The sequence below is a fragment of the Antechinus flavipes genome, chromosome 3 (genome assembly GCF_016432865.1).
Source record: "Antechinus flavipes isolate AdamAnt ecotype Samford, QLD, Australia chromosome 3, AdamAnt_v2, whole genome shotgun sequence".
NCBI classification, from domain to species: Eukaryota; Metazoa; Chordata; class Mammalia; order Dasyuromorphia; family Dasyuridae; genus Antechinus; species Antechinus flavipes.
This window is the reverse complement of record NC_067400.1, coordinates 406,521,159-406,546,963: the sequence shown is the minus strand read 5'-3', so window position 1 is coordinate 406,546,963 and position 25,805 is coordinate 406,521,159. Positions and strand designations below refer to the sequence as shown.

General features: G+C 34.1%; 1 protein-coding gene across 8 annotated transcripts in view; it reads right to left on the bottom strand.

The window, feature by feature from the left end:
• Positions 1–25,805, bottom strand: part of PDE1A (phosphodiesterase 1A) — a 476,490-nt gene that overhangs the window by 95,129 nt on the left and 355,556 nt on the right. For all 8 annotated transcript variants that reach the window (XM_051986090.1, XM_051986089.1, XM_051986088.1 and 5 more), the window contains 4 exons: positions 23,066–23,166; positions 13,756–13,881; positions 9,168–9,269; positions 8,900–9,020 (listed from right to left, as the gene is read on the bottom strand). In XM_051986090.1, coding sequence (XP_051842050.1) covers positions 8,900–9,020; positions 9,168–9,269; positions 13,756–13,881; positions 23,066–23,166 — 450 coding nt within the window. The remainder of the gene's footprint in view (positions 1–8,899; positions 9,021–9,167; positions 9,270–13,755; positions 13,882–23,065; positions 23,167–25,805) is intronic.

Sequence of the window (25,805 nt, the reverse complement as noted above, 5' to 3'; positions counted from 1 at the left end):
AAACTCTTTTCCTGGCTCAAAAAAGAGAAAAGGTTCATGTGTATCAGGGAACAACAAATAACACACACACACACACACACACACACATCTGAGTGACTGGAATATCTTATTAAATTTATATTTAATTATTGGGTGGTAAAATTGGAAGCTTAAGGTACAGGCAAAAAATCCTAGCTCTTTCAGAAAAAAGTTTATATAGAGAGTTAGGAATTGTCACTGTGTAAGTTTAAAAATATATATACATTAATTTATGGATATTCTTCACAAATGCTGAGCATTGGAGTGTTACTATTAGCAATTACAAATCTGGATTATCATATTATAATATGTTATATATCTGAGCCTGAGCAAAGTTCTCTATTAGTATTTTGATAAATTATACAATCTCACAAGAAAATATAATTTGTTATTTGGCATTAAGAAATGAACTATTTGTTGTATTAGTATTAGTACTAATTGTACTAATTGTAATTGTATTAGTTATGTAGCCCCAAGGAAGTTCTATTTGCTTCAGTTCTATCAGTTTTGCTGACTATGTGTTATATAATCTGAAGCATTGTAATTAAGAATTTAGAAAGTTTTGTAAAATTTCATCCAAAATTATTAACTGTCCTTTGTGAAAATTATGAGATTAATCATTTTTATGATAGATTATCTGTATATGGGCAGGAGCTGAGAGTGCAACCTTATGCTTTTTTTTTAGGATGGGATCCTTCCCACTCACTTTGCCAATTATATTCCTTTGAACAGAAATGATCTTCACCTAATTATTCTTGAGTTTGGCTATGGGGTGGAATTATTACTGCATATTTGGTTATCAACTATATTTCTTACTTGAAGTCAAGAAAACCAAAGGATGCTTTCTCTGGCTATAATTGTGCTCCTACTTTTTCCTCTTATAGCAAATTCCAATATTTAGGCCAAGTAGTCAGTAGAAGCTATGAACACACATGAGCAAATATATAAGATTTTGAGGTTTTTGATCTGAGAATGTGAAATCATTAAGTAAATGATTATTTTCAATCTGAAAATATATAGTCACTAGTTAAGTGAGTATTTGGCTTAATCATCTATCAGTTGTTAAAATATATACCTATATGAAAAAAGGTCCTAAAATGTTTCAAAATGATTGGCTATTGATATTCTTTGTGGAACTAGGTGTGATTCTATTTGATTATTTAAACTAAACCTGAAAATTTTTTAATGTGATTTGGAGAAGAGTTTTCCTAGAGGAGGTAATTTATAGAATACTTTGTTTTACATCATCTTATTTGATATGTACAGATAAAGCCATAGGAATTGGCCTTGCTGATGCAGCCACAAAAGAGGCTGCTGACCAATCTATTATATCGGCCTCCTTACTCCCCCAGGTCCCTAATTCTTATATTTTATCCTATAACAAACCCTTGCAAAAGAGAGGGATATATTCTTTTCCCCTTTTGGTGGTTTTAAATCCCCTCAAACCAGCTTCTAATCTAAGAAGCAAGGCATTGAAAACATCTTAGACCTACACCAAGCTACAAAGAATACACTTCAAATTTTCATAGATCACAAACAAGGAGAAATAGATGCTTCTCTAGGAAAAGACTGGCAGATAGATTTTACTTTTTTGTTTCATGTAGGGATTTCAAATAGCTTCTGGGTTTTGTTGTTACCTTGACCAATTGTATAGAGGCCTTTCTTTATAGGACTGAGAAAGCACAGGAGGTTATCAGGATATTTAGTAAAAGAGATTATAATGCCTATCTCTTACAAAGTGACAATTGTCCATGTTTCATGTCACAAGTATCTCAAACTGTGGTTGAGGCATTTAAAATTAATAATTATTTGCACTCTGCCTGGCATCCTCAATCTTCAAGGAAGATAGATAAGACTGATCATACTGTCTCCAGATCAGTTGCCAAGATAAGCCTTCTCTAAACATTTCTAAAGGTTCTATCAAGAGAAATGTCTCCAAGTGGGGACCCCCCACCAATCAGTCATCCTTTCTACCCAATCATTAGCATGACACCTTTTTAATGATATGGTCCCTAAACTTCTGCTTGCTAGATGTTTGCTCTAGGTTTTGGTCAGTTCACTTTCAAATGAAGATCAGAACTAGATATTTTATGAATCAGCTTCAGGGATTTTGATCCTGAGACTTAAAACCCATTGGATTTGCTGTGCCATAGTTCTCTTTTATTATCCTGACTCAGTTTCCCTAATTATCCTGATTCAGTTTCCCTGAATTGTGCTGCCTCAGTTCTTAATTTTTCTGGTCAATCCTGCAACACCACCTCTCCCTCCTAATCATCAAATTATTTGATAAGGATAAAAGACCTTCTATCTTAGACATCATGACCCCAGTCCTTCCCTACTTATCAGAGTGTTTGGTGCCCCCCCCAATCCTGCTAGAATCCCACTCTCAGCACCCTGACTCTGCCCCTGCCTCAGTATATCCACTGTGTCTGAGCCACAGGTATATATGTAATTGAGAACTCATATTGTTGGCTGGATTCTTGGAGACAAAAGTCTCATTTAGCTCTGGGACCAAATCAAGGATCCATTTGATCCCAGTAAATCTCTCCCTTTTAAATAAATTATTAAATACTCTTTAATCTCTATCTTTCCTCAGTTTCCTCGGCATTACATTTTGGAGGGTTCCCACCGAGATATTAGAAAATGAGAGCAGAATTAGAGATAAGAGACCTTCAGGTTTCCACTTTGGACCTCGGGGCTGTTGGAGATCTGAGTTCTTGGGCTGGAAAGGCTGGCCCTCTGGGGTTTTTTCCAAAGTCTCCAGGGAAGAGAACAGTTTTCAGTTGCAGCCACGCTCAATGGTAGACACCTCCATTTTGGCCATGGAAGAGTAAGTCTGGATGTCTTAGGACATAATCTGATCTGTTTCTCTGTTCTCTGTGATAGCATCTGGATTCTCACAATTATGGGGCACCAATGGGTGTAAAATTCTGAGTAGTGTCCACTGGATACAGTATGACCCTCTCTGGGTGTCTCCATAGCACATCTGGTCTGATCTGACTCTGAGCACCTTTTTGGGCACTCTTTGGTTATATGTGTTAAATGTTTTGTTGCATGTTGTAATTGTGCAGTCTGTGTGATCTGTGTTCTGTGTGACTTGTCTGTCTGCTTTGTTAATTTAAGAGTTCTGTTAAGTTTTAAGAACAATGATTAAAAAATATAAAAAATTTTATATACTTCAACAACAATACTATATGATGATCAATTCTGATGGACCTGGCCATCTTCAACAATGAGATGAACCAAATCAGTTTCAATAGAGCAGTGATGAATTGAACCAGCTACACCCATGGAAAGAACTCTGGGAAATGAGTATGAACCACTACATAGAATTCTCAATCCCTCTATTTTTGTCTGCCTGCATTTTTGATTTCCTTCACAGACTAATTGTACACTATTTCAAAGTCCGACTCTTTTTATACAGCAAAATAACTGGATATGTATACATATATTGTATTTAACTTATGCTTTAACATATTTAACATGTATTGGTCAACCTGCCATCTGAGGGAAGGGGTGGGGGGAAGGAGGGAAAAAGTTGGAACAAAAGGATTTGCAACTGTCAAAGCTGAAAAATTACCTATGCATATATCTTGTAAATAAAAAGCTATAATAATAATAATAAAAATTAAAAAAAAGAAATTTGGTAATTGGTTATTTCAATATTGCAACTGTACTTAATATAAAAATTGCTTGTGATTTCTAACTCCTTAACCTGTTGCACTGATCTATAAGTAAGAACAGAAAAATTTTAGCTATTTTTAAACTGACTGATAGTTTTTTCTTTGGAGCAGGTTTTCAATGCCCGCTAGAGTAAAGATGATAAAACCTTATCTGATTGAAACTCAGGCAGGAGAAAATATTTGATTGGGAATTTTAGGATGATTTTAAAATTGTAGGAAAAATTTTATTCTTGCCTATGCAGGCTAGATTTGGTTATCTTTGAGTATAAGATCTTAAGAACTTGTTAAAATGAAGTTCTGTTAACTTGCCTCAAAGGGGTCACGTGCCTCTTATTAGTTAAAAGTATATTACCTTCACTTTGGGTAATTTGTATTACATTATAACATTATAAGTTATGCTTTAAATCCAACTGGGCTAGACATGTGGGTTTTATGGAATCATTTAGCTATCCACTGTATTGTCAATCTTAATAGTTTTGAAGGCAATTTAGGAGAGACTAGAAGGAAAATTTACATGTCAAAAAGAATTTAAGTGGGGTAAAAACCAGGCTCACCTTCCCTCCCCACCCCCTTCCCCACTCCACTCTTTGGAGTAGAGTGGGGGAAAATGTGGCCATGTGGAATGCTCTCTCCCCACCTCTGTCCCCCACTAAGTGTGTTCTAGCCGCTTTCTGCAGAGACTTGGCTTTGGCAAATGATTTCAAGAGATAGGCCTGCTTTTAAGTTAATTGAATGATACATAATGATTTCCTTGGTTAAGGAATATGGTCACAGATGTGATCTATAATTTGGTAGGGTTATTTCTAAAAGCTTAATATTTTAAAGAACTTCTTGGATTCTTTTATGTGGAATTAGGATAATTTGTATAAGTTTTACTTGGTTGTATTGATTGTATCCTGAGGTTAGGCCCATCATTTAAAGGGCTTCTGAAGATAATAGTTTTTCTTTGTCTTTTTGAAAAAGTTTCTGTTATGGACAATATGCAATTTGGAATATTTGTTTCTATATTGAGTATTTTTAAAGCAAACTGGTTTGTATGTATAATGTCCACTTATGAAACATCTACTTAGATATGAAAGATAACTTGTGAACTTACTGAGACAAATTTCTTACTGTTAAAGAGCCTCTGAAAATAATAGTTTTTTTTTTTCCTTTTTTGTTCTTTTGCAAATGTTTCTGTTATGGTCAATATGCAATTTGAAACATTTGTCTATGTATTGGGTATTTTAAAGCAAAATGATTTGTATGTATAATGTTCACTTATGAAACTGTCTACTTAGATATGAAAGAAGTGAACTTACTGAGATATTCTTACTGTTATAAATATAAAGTTATGGTAAATATCTGTTTAGGATTTATCTGAAACTTTGGTAAATGGGATTTGTTATTGTAAGTAAAATTTCTTGGGCTTATAGTTAATGCTATTTGGGAATTTTAAAGCTCCACCCTCTGACAGTTAGTAGGACAATTAACTGGAGTAAAAATGAATTAAAGCTATTTTATCCTGTATGTGCTGAAGGTTGAGTTTTAATTACTTATGTTATGTTATAGTTGTGCCCCTACATTTTTTCCTCCTGTGACTGATTTCTATGATCAGAGCAATGGTCAATAAAAACTGTTAATGCAATTCAATCATGTCATACCTTGCTATTTCCAACCTGGTTATATGTAATCATCATATCCTAAATACTTGGCAAATAAGTATTTACCCTGGTCATCTATCTGCTACTGAATATTTGTGTCTGTGAATATTCAGGTTTTTAAAGGTTCCTAAATAATGAGAGGACAATTAGCATAGTGAGACTTGTTATTTATTTGGAACTTTAGCTGACAGCCTTTTGCCTGTGAGACAAGCATCTCTTCATATAGGAAACTGTTAGCCAATCTATTTTGGTCTCTCCACATCTTGTAGCAGTCCTTATGGACCAGTCTTTCTATCTCAGACTGTTCTAACCTTTATTTGTTAGATTTGTGTTTTTTTGTTCTAGATTTTAGTAAAATTACAGATATTGACTTGCTTCTGGGACCTAGATCAGCTTTTGCCAGCACACCACACCACACGTATCCCCTGCATGGACTGAGAGTCTCTGCCAGTGCCCAGACTGAAGCAATTTTGAATGAGGCTTCATCCTTTACCCCTGATGGACTGATATGGGGAATTTGAGAACCCTGATTGGGTCATCTATCACTGTGTGTTTAAATTTGAGATGATTTGTTAAAATGGTGTAACTATTGCTGCATGTTTGAAGGTTTTTTAGGAAACTTACTGTAGTTTGTTGCGTATAGGAATTTTGATTCACTCTTGGGATTTATATGTGGGATGGTTATTTGATCATTCCTTTCTGTGCCCCCCCCCAAAAAAAAAGGAGGAAGAGATAGGAAATTGGGGAAACTGGTATATTTTTTCTCAAAATACCTGAAAGAATGGGAATAATTCTATTCACTTTGCCTTAGGCACTTCTGCCCCACCCCCTATCTCATTAGTTCAGATTGAATTGGAAATCCTTTAAACAGTCCTTTTCATTTTTACTCCTTGCTTAAATTTACTGGACTATGATTTGTTGGTTATACTTTAACTCTGAAATCCCTTATCCTGTTGGAATTGTCCTGGCAGACTCAATTTTTGAGATTATTTTTTAGAAACAGCCAAAAGTAATACACTGTCTTGGGACTGGCAGTTTCTCTGATCTGTTTCTCCACTCCTGTAACCCCAGTTCCTTAATTAGTATTTCAGTATTTTCAGAGGACCTTGAAGTTTTGTATCAGGGCTCTAGGAGTTTGGGGTTGGATGCCTTGGTCTAACTGTGCATAATCTGCTCAGAAATCTGGATCCTGTTCTATTGAGAGGGGACAGGTGGAGCTCCTCCAGCCCCCACTTTTTCCCCTTTTGAAGTCACTTTTGGGGAGACTTGGGATGTCCCTCTCAGGATGGGCAGTAGGACTGTCTTGGGCCCTGCTACTCCCTATATAAGCTGAGGCTGGGTTAAGTGTACAAATGACTGCAGAACACCTAACTCACTGTCCATCCCAAACTGAATTCTTTGGCTGAGATGCTCCAGAACTGCAGAGAACCTGACATGTTAACAACAGGGAGCCTTTGTATTGCTGATTAACTTTGGGGTTATCAGGGAAAGACTTGTCCTTGCCATAAGTCCTTGCATTTTTCTAGCTTTATTTTGGTTTATTTGATTCACATAGGGTTGGTCAAAATTATGGTGCTAAGACCTATCTAGAAGAGGGTAATTCAATGATTTGAATATTCAAAAGAAAGAGAGTGTGGAATGTTGTGCCACAGTTCTCTTTTATTGAGTTACTGCTAACTCAGTTTCCCTAACTTGTCCTGCTTCAGTTTCCCTGAATTGTTCTGCCTCAGTTCCTAATTGTTCTGGTCAATCCTGCAACACCATCCCTCCCTCCTAATCATGAGAATATTTGATAAAGATAAAAGACCTATCTTAGACATCATGATCCCAGCCCTTCCCTACTTATCAGAATGCCCCTCTCAATCCCAGAATGTCTGGTGCGTCCCCCCACCCTTTCAAGAGTCCCATTCTCGCTCACAGCACCCTGACTTCACCCCTGCCTTGGTCTACCCCCTGTATCTGAGCCACATGCATATATGTCATTGAGAACTCACATTGTTTGTTGGATTCTTGGAGGTGATAGTCTCATTCAACCCTGGGACCAAACCATGGATCGATCCATTTGGTCCCAGTAAATCTCTCCCTTTCAAATAAAATATTTAAAACTCTCTAATCTCTATCTTGCCTCAGTTTCTCCAGCATTACAGATTGAGCTTCACCCAGCCCCTGGCCTCTCAAGCTCAAGATCTCATTGAATGGGACCCTGTTAGACAGACATCCAACAAGAAGTAGCTTTAGCATATGACCTTATCAACCCATACCCCACAAAAATTACAGGCCCCATTTGTTTGAGGGGGGGATTGATGGGATGAATGGACTTAGCAAAATACTACCCAATATCAGAGTGGGCCCCATTGAGGAGCAAGTTGACTCTGTAGAATTATTTTGTACTCAGCCCTGAAGTTGGAGAACCCATGTCCTGGTCTCAGACACTTAATACCTTCTATCTGTGTGACCCTGGGCAAGTCACTTAACCCCAATGCCTCAGGGGAAAAAAAAGATTATTTTGTACTGACATTATCATATATACATAAGAGATGGCACTGTTGTGCTCTGATAACTAATACCACCTAGTACCCCTACTGTGTCTGTAATACTTCTTCTCTACAGGCACTATATTTTACTTCTAGCTTCTGGTCATTTGTTTTGTTTTTTTTGTTTGTTTTGTTTTTTTTTTTTTGGATTTAGCCTCTAAAGAATTTCAGAATGGGACTCCAGATCCCTTCCTGTTTAAAAACAACCTCCCCCACTCACTTAAGAAATAATTCTTTAACAAAAAAAAAAGGAAATGGTATGGAACTGGGCTTTTAATCAGTCCCTTGTCAGAACTTTAATCTACCCATTCTGTTTTCATTGTCACAGAGTTAGGTTGACTCCTGAAACTGTTTTGATTAGCATATCTTAAGACAGATTGATATCTAATTTAGATCACGTACACATGTCTACATGCATTCAAATTTGTTCTCCCCCAGACGACTCCTTGACTCTTCTTCAACTTCTCCTTGATTTTTCCTCACTCCCTAGACCCAGCTCCTACTTCCCTCCCCCTCTTCTCTCAAATTTTAAAAGTCCACATCACTCAGTACACGTTGCTTAATCATTTACGATTGTCATATTTGGTTTAGCCTGTGAGCTATTTCATAAATGACATCCTTTTGTGGCTGTGATAAATGTCCCTCATGTGAGTTTGTCACAGCAGTCTCCCAAAATTACTTCTTCAATACCTCCTCAGTACTCCCTGGTCCTGGGCCCTTTCTTCAATCTAATTAGAGAAAGAGGGGAGTGGACACTTAAGAGTTCTTCCAAGATCCTCATTTTCTAAAGTGTAGCTACTTTATCATTGCCCATCTGGGGAAGTCTGTTGTAGACTTCATCATCCCCTTAACTGTGCCAAGTACTTTTCTTCCCTCTGATCCCCTTCTCACTACCATACTTTTTCAGTTTCTTTTTATGTGTTGTCTTCCTCATTAGACTGTGAACGCCTAACACATAGTAAGTGCTCATTAAATATTTACTGACCGACTGAGATGTTTTCACATTATTTGAAATAGGTACCTGTCGAAAAAATTCTTCCATTAAAGCCATGGTCCACCGATGATGCAGTTCCCAGGATTTTGCTGGATGGCTAATGTCTGCGGCATGGAGAATCAAGGACATGGCTTTCGCTTTGTCTATCCTGTGAAATCAAGAACATGATTTGATTATCAGAACAAAGACACCTTTTAAAAAAAGGGTCTGTCACTCCTAGGTCCCTACTTAAAACTGATTTAAAGAATCTCATTGTTTCAAGATGATAAAGATAAGAAGGGAAACAGAAACTTACCCCTCTGGCTGCTGCAAAGTGCTCCTAATAGTCTTAATTTGCTGGAAATGACCTGACATATCAGTAGATAAAACCATCTCAATAACCAGGTTTCGAAGATCCCTGTAAGACATTTAGTGGTTGATTCATTTGGCATTTTACTCTCATGTCATGGAACATTTATTTCACTAATGTTAATCACATTTTTTTTTCTTTCTGAAGATAGATGGGCATATTATTGCTATTAATTGTAATTAAGAGGGATATCATCACTGTGCTCTTTATAGTCTTGATGGACTTAGGCAGGCAATAAAACTATTACTTGGAGAATGAGATTATTTGACATCAGTCCTAAGAGGAAGGAAATTCTTCACAAGTATGATATTTCAAATGAAAACATTTTAAGTCATACTCGAAACAAAAAATTACTATGGGTTCACAAAATCCTTTGAACATGCAGAGAAGCAATCTATTGGGTTTTGCATTATTTCTAGTGTCCTAGAAAGTATCACCTAAGAATTGACATTCAGAACATAAACGATGGGTTAAAAACTTAAAACTTTGAAATGGTGCCTTCTCAGAAGATGATAAACACAATAACAAGATAAGAAAGTGAATCAAAAAAGTTCTGGGGATATCATATATAAAGGAGTTGGGATTATTTTCAGAGTGTGGGAAATTTTTCAGCCAAAGAAGATAACTTATCTATGACTAAGTATATAAGTCCTAGATGATTGTTTGAAGCAAATAATGGTTAAGAGAATTGCCTAGGATCTAACAAAATATCAAAAGCATTATTTGAACCTGGAACTTCTTTAAGCCAAGTACTTTTTCTGCATTTCTATGCTGCATCTATGCCCAAGGTCAAGTGACTACTTAATGGCAACACTAATTATAATTAACAAAATGATTTATGACACAAAAATTATCTCTCAAACTTTTTACTTCCATCAGGAAGTTTATTAGAACATTTTCCTCAAGATTTTCATAAAGGGAAATCATTAAAGAATATTTAATGAAAGAATTTTTAAAAATTATTTTCCAACTTTCACTAGAATTAGTATCAGATTATATTGCAACAGCAGTTAATAAAAAAAAATCTCTTAAACAAAAGGTATTATAAAAATATAAACCAATTTATTAAAAAAAAGTCTTTTCTTTCAAAGAGAAAGAAAGAGAGAGGGAGAGAGTATGAGAAAGAGAGAAAGAGAGAAAGTGTATATGTTTTCATCCCTCCAAAGCAGTGTGATGTATAGAAATAACATTATAAACTGACACAAGAGGACCATGATCCAAATTCCCCCATCTGCTACTTGTGAGATATATATCCTTGATAACCACTCTTTTTGACCTTTGGTTTCCACTACTGTATGATTATGCAGAGTACTGTTGTGAAGAAAGTACTTTGTAAATTATGAACCTAAATAGATATTACTATAATAAGAGAAAAGCATGTAAGGAAATATGGCAACAAGTTGCCAAATTCTGCTTCATTAATGGTACAGTGGAAAGAACACTGAGTATTGATTATTCATGCTTTAACCCTATATGATCTAAGAAAGTGATGGAGATTAACTTAAAAGTATGTCAGACATTTTCAGAGAACTTGTTGTCAAACATCTACCAGCATACCACTAATTCAGAAATCCAATGAGAATATATGGGGGGGAATCACAGACATGATTAAAGAAGAGGCAAAATCTGACATCAGAAATTTTAGAAGTGCCATAGTGAAGCATTCTCTCTGGCTTTAGAGGATAGAAGAATAGGATTTGAGTGAAAGTTGCAAAGAGGCTAATGTCAGAAGTTGATGTCAGGAAAAACAATTAGGGCTATCTAAAAGCAGAAAGGGATTGGTCAGGAGGTGATGATGATGATGATGATGATGAAGATGAAGATGTTGATGATGAGAGAAACATTTACTAAGTTCCAGGTATTGTGCTAAACACTTTATAAATATTAACTCATTTAATCCTCACAATGATCCTATCAGGTAGGTACTATTATCCCCATTTTACAGTTGAGGAAACTGAGGCAGATAGCGATTAAGGGACTTGCCCAGGATCATATAGTAAGTAAGTTTCAGAGATCAGGTATGAACTCAGGTCTTCTTGACCCCAGGTGGAGTCACTGAGCCACCTTACAGTAGTTTTCCCCCTCAATGAAGGTCTTCAAGTAAAGACTAAATAGTCACTTATCTAATATGTTATAGAAGAAATTCTTATTCAGATACATGTTGGAGTAGATGAACTCTTGAGGGTTCTTCACTTTTGAGATTTTGTGAAACAAATGTTGAATGATTATGATGGAATCTTTAAAAAAAAATTACCCCAAAAAGCCATATCTCATATCTGGTAAAGACATTATTTGTCTTTACCAGATAAGACCCAATATACATTGCTACCATTTACAAGTTAATAATAAATTAGAGCTACAAATGGTTGTTTTGTGCTTGATCTTACAATACCAAAAGTTATAGATTTAGAACTGAAAGGGAATTTAGAGGCCATATTTTATAGATACTCCTCCCCAATTAGATAGATAAGAAAATGGAGATACATGATGATTAATTTTTTAAAGGTCACATTGATAGTTAGGGTCTAAGGTGGATTTAAGCTCAATTGTTTCTGATTCTTAAGCTGACACTCTCTGAACTGTGTCATATAAAAATAAACAAATTGATTTGAGGAGTAACTTTTTCAACTGACCACCTTGCCACTCATACAATGCACAAATCATTAAGATTCCCTATAGTCAATGGGAATCATTATTTCAAGTGAAGAAGTTGCTCTTAGAGATCAAGAGCATCAGTGAATCAACTAATAAGAGAAGAATAGGAGATTAGATCAAAGTAATCTGTGAGTAACCTTGTTTTAGAAACCAGATTAGTTTTAGGAGATCTTTAGTGTTTTCATCTGAAGCACTGTGGTGTTCCTGCTTAGAAGTGGACTTTTATTAGAGAATGAGCCTAGGATTCTAGAAAAGAAAGTATACCATAGGAACTGAGGATCAAAGACTGAGGGCATTTCTGGTTTTGGAACAAAAAAAAAGCTCTTGGGGTATTTTAGTTCCCCATGTTTGATATTTTTGAATGGGAAGTAAATATAGAAACAAAGGATAGAATTTTGGTGAACTCTTCTGGGACCTAAAACATGGACCTGGCAACTTTACTCTCTTTCCCAACAAATTCCAATGGTTCTTATTGCTTCTAGGTTACAATGTAAATATGTTGCTTGACGTTTAAAACTTTCATCACATTGTTTCTAGCTTGCCTTTACAATGCCATTATTTATTCTTTTTCCTCATGTATTATCTGTCAAGTGAAACTAGTTTCCTTACTGTTCTTCAGATTTCATCTTCTATTCTTGTGCCCACAACTTGAAGATAGTCCCTTGTCACCTTTGCTTCTTAGAATCCCTTCTTTCATTCAAAACACAGCTCAAACACCATCTCTTATATGAAGCATTTTTGCAGTTTCTGTTGCCTATCTCTAACCTCTTCCCCATCAGGTTTTATTTATTTGTATATATTTATATACACACATTGTCTTCCATAATTCTTTGTGGGCAAGGACTGTTGTTTTTGTCTCTGTTCCCCCAAAACTTAGTACAATGCCTGCAACTTTTTACGTACTTAACACATTCTTATTGATTGAGAGAGATATGATTAATTTGCTGATATGACCATAATGGTGATAGCAGCTCAATTACTAGCCAGGGTTAAGGGAATTAAAAATAAAAATGGAACTTGAAGCAGTAGAGAATGCTGAGTTTTCCAAGAATTCATAATTAGGATTCTTCACATGCTCCTTTGAAGCCTATAAGTAACTCTTCCTATAGTTGGAATTTCTTTCTTAAACAGTAAATGAACTTACCAATAAATCACCATCTATATGCACTGGGAAATTTTATTATAATCATATCTGAGACAGATTTATTTTGTGCTAGTTTAGTCTATGCCTACAGAATGATGAAATGGCAGATTTGTGGGAAAAAATCAATTAACCACTTCTTTTCTATGTCATCAGTTAACTGATCTTTATTCCAACTGACTAAAATGACAAGTTATTCTGTCATCATTCAGGAATGGCCTTGATATAAAGGATTTTTAAAGGTTTTTATGAATATAGTATTTCACATGACAACATAACTTATGAATATCATTCAGAACATAGAAAAGTGATAGAGTGATGGTAGCTATACTATAGAACCATCACATACACTACTACTCTTGCTCATACGTATTTTTTCTAGAAAATAGCCTACACTATTTTAAGGGTACTATAGCATAAGAGAATTTCATTTTCAATAATATTTCTAGTGATACTGAATATCTATCTGTAGGATTACTTTTTTAGTGCCAAACTCTTAAAGAGAAATGTTAAAAACCCCAAAGTTGTGAGAAGATGCTTTCTAGCAAGGTTTTACAGTTTCTAGAATTTGTCAGTTTCTTGAAGTTCTGTGACCTATAGCTTTTAAAATGTGTGAATTCTCTTCACATGCAAAAATATTTTTTTTTCAAACTGCAAATGTCTTAAGCTCTGCTTAGTGAAGAAGACAGAGAAGATTGCCTGACTAATTGAACTTCCCTATTATCCTTTAGGACTTACCTCCAATCATCTTTGGATAAATTTGCCAAAATATTCATTTCATCTTCTTGCATAAGCCTATACACTGCACTCACATGATGATTTTCCAGAACAGAACGGTCATTATATAAAATAGCCACATCTGACCTAGGTATAAAAACAAAAAGAGATATTGGAAACTATTTAAAGAATTCAGCATTACAGGTTTCTTTTAATGTGACTTTCCCTTCATAATAAACATATTATTTAATCCTCCAAATGTGGTAGCATTTGAGCTTTTTACCTATATCCTAGTTGAAAATAAATGTTAAAATATGTTAGTGAATCCCATTTTCAAGCTATAATCAAAAGGCTTTTTTTGTTTACTAGACCTGTGATTTCATTGCAAAGTGTCTTGAGTGGATAGAGAACTGACCTTGAAGTAGAGAGGTCTGAGTTCAAATCCTACTTTCTATATATGCTAGTTATATGAGAAGGTTGGAGAATTAATTCTACATGCCTCAGGTGATTCTCCAGAAGTATGTGTTACTTGGAAACCTACCATCTTCATTAGTAAAAGTTATTCATCAGTATACCAATGATGGTATACTCTATACCATCTCTCTATACCAAATATTGGTATACTCTATACCAAAGAAATCTTGGGTAGATAAATATGCTAAAGAAACAAAAGGTGCTATAAAATTTCTTCATTGTCAATAATTACATGAGCATTCTTCTTGGTACCTCCACCTAGGTTGGACAGATTAGTATCTAGATTTTCTTCCATGGACCAAGGCTTTCAGATGGTGCTATAAAAGTATCATATAACATTTGCAATCTAATTTTATTTTTTTTCCTATGAATATGAACATGTTTCAATCTGCAATATATATATACATATATATATAATAGGTAACAGCTACACACCTGTTAAATAAAATAAAAACTGTAACATTAAAGTTAATATAAATCCCCAACATCAATTCACATTAAAATTCAACAACTCAACAAAATAAGACTCGTGTGTCTTCATGTCACTTGAGCCACCAGATCAAGTCATATAGTATTAGAATCATAAAACCTTAGAATTGGAAGTTGTCTTAGTGATTAGCCAGCATGAACCCTTCATTTTACAAATGACAAAACTGAAGCCCAGAGATTTCAGCTTAATTTAGGTCATTTTTTTTTTCCATCCAGGGAAAGGTCATGGAAATCAGTAACATGAGTTTCTAGTAGATAAGAGGGTAGTTGAGCAATCTTTAGAATATGATGTTATTGTAAGTTCTCAAAATGTTAGTGTCACTTATATTTAAGCAAAAGTATAAAATCATATTCTTGAGTCAATCTTAAATTATTTTTACATAACCTGAACCATTATTTATTACTATTCAAATAGATAATGAAGAAGTGACAATAGTTCCATTTTTATCCAGAAGTATTTGTCCAATTCTAGGCTATGAAATTAATCCTATTTGGTACATTCTACAGTTTAAACATGTTATGTTATGTTATGTTATGTTATGTTATGTTATGAAAAGAATATAATATTTGGAGTCAGTAGATAGGTTCAAATTTCAAGTTTTCTACTGTGATTTTGGGAAAGTTTCTTAAATTCTTTAGATCTTGGTTCCTTCATCTTTAATATGAGAGAATTTGACTAGAAAACTTCTAACTTCTCTTCTAGACCTACATATACTATGTTTAGCCCCATTATAAAGTACCATTTCAAATCTAATCTTGTGGAAGAAACAATATAATAATAAACATAGGTACTCCACTTGAGCTTCATGCTAACAGAAATCTGTTTTAGGAAAAATCATCACCAAAGGTCAGCCAATAGTTCCAAAGTAGAGTTCAGGTTTTTTATGTACATATGTCTGTTATAGAATAAGTACATTACACATAGAAGCACACACATCCTTCCCATACATCCTCTTTCTCACAAATAATTTTTCTAAGACAAGCAACTCACAAACATATCTGCCAATTCTAAAGAGAAAAGTAGAAATGTGATATCTCCCAGTTAAATGTAGGTATTTTTGTCAATGTAAAATTTTTGTTATGTATTTATGCTTGATAATTAAAGTTTTCAATAGGAAATGCATGTTCAAAATCAGAAGATGTTTTATATCTAGGCTCAGGCATTTTTCCTCATGCCTGGAACATTCTGCTTCAACATTTCTATCTTGGAGATCCCCTAGCTTCCTCCAAGTACCAGCTTAAAAACCACCTTCTACAGGAAGTCTTTCTTAGTCCCTCTTAATTCAAATAATAATAATAATAGCTAACATTTACATAGTGCTTACTATGTGCTAAGCATATGCTAAGTACTTTAGAAATATCATCTCATTTGATCCTCACAACAACCTTGGAAGGTAGGTGCTATTATCATCTCCATTTTACAAATAAGAAAATGGAAGCATTTAGAGACCATTAGAGTTAGTATTTGAGGCCAAATTTGAGGTTTCCTTAACTCTAGGGTCAGGTCTCTATCCATTATGTCACCTAGTCACATTTAGTGCCACCTTTGTTAATTATTTCCTATTTATTCTGTATGTGGCTTGTTTGTACAAAGCTGCGTATATGTTATCTTCCCAACTAAATTGTGAACTCCTCAAAGGTAGCTCAAAGAAACTCTGTTGCCTCTTTTTGTATCCTCAGGAGTTAGCACAAGGCCTATATAGCTGTGCTTAATAAATATTTAAGTGACATATTAAATATATTTTCATGATGAGAAAGGGATTATATTATAGCATCTCAAAGAATACTAAAATAATATTTTAAAAATACCTGAATTAAAATCATCTCTACAACTCCCCTAAAAAGTAGTCATGCACCCTTTGTTGGAATACCTCCCAGTGATGATGGCCCCACATTTCCTCAAGTAGCCCATTCTATTTTTGTGATTTGTGAGGAAGCTTTTCCTTATCCCAAACCTAAATTTTCCTCTTTGCAACTTCTACTCATTGCCCTCCTCTGGAGAAAGACAAAACAGGTCCTATGTTTGGCATTTCAAGGCTTATGTTAGATTTCCCTCTTTCAAATGGCCTAATTGACATTCTCCATAAATAAAATTCTATTCCTCCCAAGCTTGAAATGTCCTGCGTCATTCCCAGTACATCTTGTCTATTAATGATTGAAATCTAATCTCACATTCACTTGACAACTCTATACTTGAAGCATTAAGTATTCTCTTCTCTAGGCCAAATATTCTTGGTTGCTTCAATGTTTGCTTCTTTGACTATATGATCTTTAGTCAATTTGACACTCTGGTTATATTATCTAAATGCACTTGTTAATGTCTTTTCCAAAGTTTGGCATACAAAAATGAAAACAATACTCTCCATGTGATCTGAATAGGGCAGAATGCAGCAAGGTCACTACTTTTCTTGCTCTGGACAACTCTGTCTTAATGTAGTTTGGATTCACTACACTGATTTATTTTCTGAAAGTATATGAATTAGGAAAAGAAAAATTTACTATTTCTGAAGAAGAAATGTTGGGAAGCAAAGGAATTTCCTGGGTGGATGAAGTGGTAAGAAAGTATTAAAGGCCAGTCATGGCCTGATTTCTTCCCATATCTTTAATTATTTCCATCATAACTTCTTTTATTTCTCTATATCAATTTAGAAATGTAATGTTATAACTAAATACATATTGTCACATATCAAAGACTCATACTTGTCATTAATTACTAATCATAAACCATTTTCCTTCTATATTGGTCAACTGGTTTCAAACTGTACTCACATATTGCCTTCTTTCTGTTAGAATGTAAGCTTCTTGAGGGCAGGAGTTTTCATTCTTTGTGCTAGTAGTCCAAGAAATTAGCACAGTGTATGAAACACAGGAAATGTTTAATGAACACTTGCTGACTTGACTAAAAAATAAAATCTACCACAAATCATAAAATCCTTTATATTAAAACATATAATGCAGTCCTTGACAGCCAAGTATTTGTGGAGAAGAGATATTCTTTTTACAGAAGACATGCATGTAGAAAGATGTCATAATCCCAGAAGTTTTGGTGCTAAAAGAGATCTTAATGCAATTTATCTTGTTACCCTATTATATGCATTAAAAATTGGAAGTTCAGAGAAGTCAGATTAATTTGTTCAAGATCACCCAGGTAATTCTTGGCAAAGCTGAGAAGTGAATTAAGCTCCTACACTGATTTCTATTCTAGTACTTTTACTACTACATATCACTGTGCCTCTTGTGGAATGGGATCCATTTAGTCCCATATACCCAAATATCTCCAGATATTTCTCCTTCTCTGTATGAGTACAACAAAGAAAGAAAAATCCTTCTTTGTGTATTAATGATGGATTTAAATTTCCAATAGGCCATTATGTTTTATTAGCTTTGTAAAAGAGCACTACCTCCCCCTTATCCCTGGAATTTTACCTTGAAATCATTTTGTAAGAACAAATAAGGAGGCAACCATTATAGATTAACAGTTAGACTAGAGCTGATAAGAAACAAAAGCCTTGCTGTAGCACAGACATTTGATTCAAGTCATCAAATATTTATTATTATGTGCCAGGGAATATTCTAGGCATTGGAAATACAAAGAAAGGCAAAAAACCAGCTTCTATCTTCAAGGATCTAATGAAGAGAGACAACATGCAAACAATTATGTATACATAAGATATAAACAGGATAAATTGAAAAGAATCTCAGAGGGAAGATATTGACATTAAGTGTCAGGAAATAGAAGGACAGAAAAAAACTTTGTTGAAGATAGGATAGAGTATGTATCTGCCAGACTATTATTTCATCAGATCCTATTTTCTTTCCATAGAATTACCTCATAATTTTATTATTTTTATCTACCTTCTGACCCCTCTCCTCCACATTTCTCAAGGCTTTGCATAGTGGGCAGACTCTTTTCATGGGAATGGTTGTCCTAATACTACATTTGATATTGAATATAAACTAAAAAATGAATGTAAAGAAGGCTAAGATCCATCCCCCCCATTAAAAAAAGAGTCTTTAGTGTAGTGAGGATACTTAAAATCATTTATCTAAACCATAATTGGATTCTCTAGACTTAGTTTCTTCAAATGTAAAATGAGCCTACTTAGACTAAATGTCCTCCTGAGGCCCTTTTTCAGATCTTTCATTTTAAGATTATGTGAGTATGATTGCCAAAAGGATGAATATTTACATTCATTGCATGCCTCTAATATATATTTTCTTTTTGCTCCTGACTATAAGGTTAAAAAAATAATTATTGAAAACCAGAACTGAAAGCTACTCTCAAGAAAACTACAAAAGAAAAGCAGATATATAGTGTTTGTTTAAGGCAGAATAAAATAGAGCTGGCTCAAGTAATATATTCCTGTTTATTTCTAGTCTCTCACTGACATCATGGGAAAATCCAAGATTTCCCACACACAAACAATATGCATATAAAATTTCTTTAAATGCAGACCCTGTTGACCCACATAACTAATCATAGCAGTTTTTGTCAGTGTTATGATGTGACATGACTCTAAATGTCACTATATCTTACTTTCAGAAACAAATAGAAATTATTTTAAGTGCCTAGATTTAGTTGTGGAGAAGAACTGGGCACTATTGCATCTCATAAATCTAATAGAATGCTGAGAATAAAGTGCCTTTAATGGTGGTTGGGGCTTTACAGTGTTCTTAACATGCTAAGAAAAGAGCAGGACTCCAAGCAAGACCCAATATCCATAGTGATATATGACTCTACAGTCTCATCCTGAAAAGAGGATATTACTGCTCCTGCCTTCTTTATTTTGTTATAATTTTGATGTAATTTAAGGACTTCATGATTCATATCCACATTTGCCTTCAAAGTCAATTTTTCAATTGGGTTCTCAAGCACTTGACCTTTCATTCATTTATTCTTAATCATGATGGAACTGTGAAGCCTTGAATTGACAGACACAGTTTCATGACATTTCCACACAGGAAATAGTCTAACTCCAAATGTGGAGGCTGAAAACAGAGTACAATTCACTCAACTTTGATTTATCAGTGTCAAGAAGGCTGCTTTTTAGGTGAATAGAGGATAGAAACAGAACCTGAAATTTCACTATTATTGGGAATTCATGGATGAAAAGAAAACTCCTACCAACATAGGTTACATTTTTTCTGCAACTCTGAATGTTAGTCACCTAAAAGACTTAGAATTTAAGTGATTGCCCATGGTAAGAGGTATGTGACAGAGGCGGCAGCCAAATCCAGGTCCTCCTGACTCTAAGATGGATATCCACTACTCTATAGTGTCTTTCAGATTTAAGTTCATATTTAGATAGAGAGAATGCAAAAGTGATAGCAATGTATGTGTGTTTGTGTGTGTTTTGGAGAGAGAGAGGGAGAGAGGGAAAGAGGGAGAGAGGGAGAGAGGGAGAGAGGAAGAGAGAGAAGGAGGAGAGAGGGAGAGAGGGAGAGAGAGAGAGAGAGAGAGAGAGAGAGAGAGAGAGAGAGAGAGAGAGAGAGAGAAAAGGAAGGGAAAATAATGCTCTACCCTTGCATTAGTGACAGGTGTGGGGCTCAGTCTTCACGTGATTGTCAGTCTCATATGTAGGCATTAAATGAAATGTCTTATCTTTCTTGCTAGAAAACTAACTGATAAGCAATTAAGAGACAGATAAAAACAAAACAAAATACTGCTTTATTTCTCCTCTAATACAGAGTATCTTACCAAGGTAATATTAGGGAATATAACTGCTTCATTTTCATTTAAATTAAGCAAGATTTCAATCTCATTAAAAACCTTTATCTGATTTTGCACTGGCTATTTTGTCTCTTTTTCTTTTTAGTTTTTGCACCTCTAGTTTAAATCCATTTGTCCATTGAATCAATCAACAAACATTTGCTGATTTGCTGCAATTCACAAGTTGTTATACTGGCTGATGAGAAGAGACACAAAGAACATATAGGAACAGCATAAAGCCATTATCTTGCATGAATTAAGAACCTTGTAAAGAATCTTACTGAGTTCAAATCTGGCCTCAGATACTCATTACCTGTGTGACTTTAGGCAAGTCACTTAACCCATTTGCCTCAGTTTCCTCATCTGTAAAATGAACTAGAGAAGTAAAAAAACACTTCAGTATCTTTGTCAAGAAAACCCCAAATGAGGTCATGAAGAGGCACATACAATGAACAACAACAGAAAGGAAGAGAATACATGGTCTCCTAAATATAACCCTATATAAAGTGTGATATGAAAGACAGGAAAAGCTATCAATGCAGAGAAGTTGATCATTTTCATCTTGGGAAACCAGATTAAACTTCGAGTAAAGGAGGACATTTGAGTTGAGATAATAGATTTAAAGCCAGAAGGAATCTTAGGGATCATTTAGTCCGATCCCCTCATTAGATCTGAATCCATTGTACATAGGCTTTGAAGGGGTAGGGACTCAATGGAGTAGGTATTCAACAGTAGAATGTTGCAGACAGACTCAATATTATGAGCTTAAGTAGCTAGGTAAAAGGAGAGCTAGGTGGACCAAAGGATGAGTCAGGAGGACCTAAGTTCGAATCCAATCTCAGATACCTACTAGCTGTGTGACCTCAGACAAATTACTTAACCTTGATTGGATCAAAAACAAAAATAGCTTTGGCCACTCTGATCCCTCCTCCTTCCAAAAATAGGTAAGAAAATATGGAATATACTTGATAAACAATTAAACATAATGGAACATGGGGTATATAGTTGAGGAGTGGTTCCCTTTTACATATTTTACTTAATAATATAAAGTGGGTAGTACAATAAAAATCACATCTACTTCTTGCAAGGTTATTGTAATATTAATTCTATTCTAGTTCAGCTTTAAGTCACTGGCTGAATTGAGATAAGGGTAAGACAAAGTAACCTAGGAAAAGAGAAGTGATTTCTTCAAACTTTACAAAAATGATATTTCACTTTAATCATAACTGGCAAATGAGTGCTTTATATTTTTAAGTGTATTTTAAACATGCATTATCTCATTCGAGGCTCAGAACAATCCTGTGAGGCTGTCAAAAGATGGAATTATTATATTTACTTTACAATTGGGGAAACTGAGGTTCAAAGAAACTTGCCCATGGTTATATAGCTGGTAAGTATTGGAGATGAAAATTTGAACTTAACCTTATCTAATTCCATATGAAATTTCAAAGTTGTATATGTAATGCCCTACTGTCTCAATAAAGAATAGACTAAGCAATCAGTGAATAAGCATTTATTGAGCACCTTTCTATGTGTCAAATACTATCTTAGGGAAAGCAAAAAACATCCCTTTTCTCATAGATCTCATTAAACATAACATTGGCATTCATAAACCAAAAGAGATTAGAATCTATAGTATCAGTATCCAAATGTTTCAAAATCACTCTACTATTTTGCTGGCCAGAAAGAGAAGATGGAAATGATCCTTGTCTTAAACTTATTAAAGAAGGATTTGTATTTTGCTGTTTGACCCCAGAAAAGAGAAAATGAATGTAGAAAGTTAAATAGAGGCAGATGTAAGTTCAATGAAAGAAATAATTTCCTGGTAAATATAACGGTCCAAAAATGGAACATTTATCTTTTTGAAGGAGTATATTCCTGACACAGGAGGTTTTCAAGTAGATACTCAGCAATTATTTATCAAGAATATTAAAAAAGGAAAGGAGTTAGTAGGAAGATAAGAAACTGAAATAGATCACCTCTGAAATCACTTCCAACTCTGTAATACTGTGATTCTTTGAAATATAGAATTCAAAATAAGGAAGATTTTAGTGGAGCAGATTTAGCTTTTAGCTTGTGGAATTTTAAGTGATAGCAGGAAAATGGAGTGAAAAGTCTTAGTACATGGCTAGAAATGTGAAATGCAAGCTCAAAAGAAGATCAAGAATAAACAGTCATCCATATAGAGTAGGTGGCTTTCCCTGAGCCTTTGTTTCACCTTTGTTTAGCTCATCCAGTGATCTATCCTACACCCAAGTGTAAGCATAATTGGAGAAAGCAGAGCTAGAAATCATTTCATGTGCAGCAATCTGAAAGTCTACGTAAAGAAGAACATTAAATCTGATGACTTAACCTGAGAGAATGCCCATATTCAAGGAAGAATAGGAATTAATGAAAAAAAAAAGATTTAAACTTGGTAATAAAAGTGCCACTCAGCTTGACTAAACATACATCTATTACCAGATAAGTAGTAGCATAGCATGGCTGATAAGAATTTTATATCTGCCACAGGCTGGTTATGTGACCCAGTATCAAGTTCTGCCATATGTGTTGTGAATACAAAGACAAAAACTTAATATTCTCTGCTCTTGAGTAGCTTCCATTTTGTGATTATGAATGGGTAAGTGGGGGGTACAAGTATTACTGTAATAGGCTTACCTGGTCTGAATATGAAAGTTGTTGGTGGTTCCCGTATGCTCATAATCATGGATGGCAGCTGCAAAGACCATCGCTAAAATTTCCAGTTCATTGAGCCAGTGCTTGTAAATAAAAGCAATATTCAGTTATCTCTTAGGCAATGAAATAGGCATCAATAAACACATGCAAGGACATATTTTCTTGTATTATAGAACATATAGTTATCTACTGATTTTTGTGAAGTTTTCTCTCTTCCTATTCTGGGTTGATATTAAAATATTAGGTCCTCCAAGTTATCAGTTATCACTGAGACAAATGAGTAATATTTGACGTGGAAGCCTAAAATTCAGTAATCATAATCACATAGCTTTTCTGAAGTGGACCCTGTGTTGCAGCTAAAATACTAAATCTTCTCTGCTTTCTTAATTCAATCATTAGCCACATTTTGAGTTTTTATCAACTCCATTTCACTTCACTGATTTCCACACATAAACCAAACCTCAAGATGATAATCACATTTTACTGCAAAATTAACTGAACATTTTACAACAAGATGATATAGTTTCTTTGTTCTTTTTAATTTTTTTAATCTACTTGGCTCTACCACTAAAATACATTGGGAAGTTTCTCTGGCTTTCAGATAATATGCTAAAATATGGAAATATATTTTTCTAATTTCTCCAAATAATAGAATAAACAGAAACACAATGTAATGTAACAGTCTGACAGTTAATAATGTCAACTAATAAATATTTATTAAATGCCCACTATGTGCTAGGGTAATAAAAAGAGGTGAAGAAAGGTACTGCCCTTAAGGAGCTCACAAAATAATGGGGAAGACAATTAGCAAATATATATATATATAAATATTTAAGAGGTATACAGGATAAATAGGGAATAATTAAAAGAGGAAAGACACTAGAAATAAGAAGGATTGGAAAAGGCTTCCTCTAGGAGATACACTAAAGAAAACCTATTTTCATAGACATGGAAATGGAAATGGAAATTTGTATTGCTTGATTATGAATTTCATAATATGTTAATTCATATTAACATATGCACAATATGTATATGTTAAAAGGCTTCCATTTGTTTTTTCAGTAGAAAAGGAAAATGAGCAGAAGAAGAAAAATTTATTGAATTGAAAAATGTGTTTCATTTATATATATGTATATGCAAATATATATATATATTTACATATACATATATTTAAAAGAAAGTTCTGATGGATGGCTAGAAGGATTTACCATTCATAGCTGTTTTACATAGGAAAAATAATTTCTTTTCACTGGATTTCAGTTTTTTCATCTCCAAAATGTAAGTAATAATACTTGCTCTCACTATCTCATAGGGTTGTTGGGAACAGCAAATGAAATTATCTATATGAAAGTTCCCTATGGATTGTAAATGATTATACACATTAAGATCAATATCATGATACATATTAAATTTCATATGATTATTAAAAATAAAAAATTCACATTATTGAAGAACTACAAGTGCTTTAATTCTAAGATCAAGACACACACATTTGTATATGTGTATACATACAAGCATGCATATATGCCTACATACATGTATATTTTGATATCTATAGTGATACTGGACAAACTTATTAGAAAAGTTCCAAGAATGTCTGTATAGAAAGAATATCTCAAAATGACTGAGCAAAGCAAACCTTTGTATAATATTGGAATATAGAATCAAAGGATGGGAAGATTACATCAAATAATAGTAGGTACCATTTGTAAATTAATACAATATAGAACTATGCCTGAAATTGTCGTATTTGTGAAATTGAAAATGGAATTTTAATTCTATTTTTTGTTAAGACTTAAACTCTAATTAATATTGCTCCTCAATGTTCCTTACTCTTGCAGGTTGAGTCAAGCAATCTCATATCAGGATAATATTCTTGCATCTACATTGTTCTTTAAAGTAGAAAGAGCTTTCCCAAAGTCATTCAGAATTATAATGCTTAACCTATCCAGAACTCTTTGCACTAAGTTTTTGTAAGGACCTAGAATCTAGTAGGTTCTTAGTCTTTATTCTATAATTTAATATTTTTATGCTTCTAAAACACATCATTAGGCAGGATGCCAGAAATGCTTTCATTGTCTAAGAACATACATTTTGCTGCAGTATCACTTCTCTGTCTATAGAAAATTTTCATCTTAATGTCCACTTGGTACCTCAAACATAATGACTACAAAAATAGTCTAGCCATCCTATAATCTTCCCTATTTATGATATAACTTTTTATTTGAAATGTTTGATTTCTCATTTTTCTAGTATATATAATTTGATATCTTTCAAATGAATATAGATTTCAATTAAAATGTTTTGTAATCAAACTGGTAATTGGGTATAATTGGGTATAAAATGTCATGTAAAATAGAACTTATTTGAGAAACATTTTATTGATGTAATTTTTTCTATTTGAATTTAGGACTTCCTCCATAATATTGCAAGTACTTCACAGGAACATGTTCCCTTGTTTCATGTCATAATTGGCATTGATATTAAATAGATGACTGAACAAAGTTTTTTCTGTGATCATATAGGTTCAAACTGAAGCACTTGAGGATGAATTGTTTCTTTTGATTTAAGTACTTTTTGAAAGTAAATAAATAATAGCCACAGAGGGATTTCATATTCTATGCACCTAACAATAAAAATCCAGTTTTGCTACCTACAAACTGAGTAACCTTAGGAAGTTACATAACATCTCTGAGGTTAAATTTCCTTATCTATAAAATTA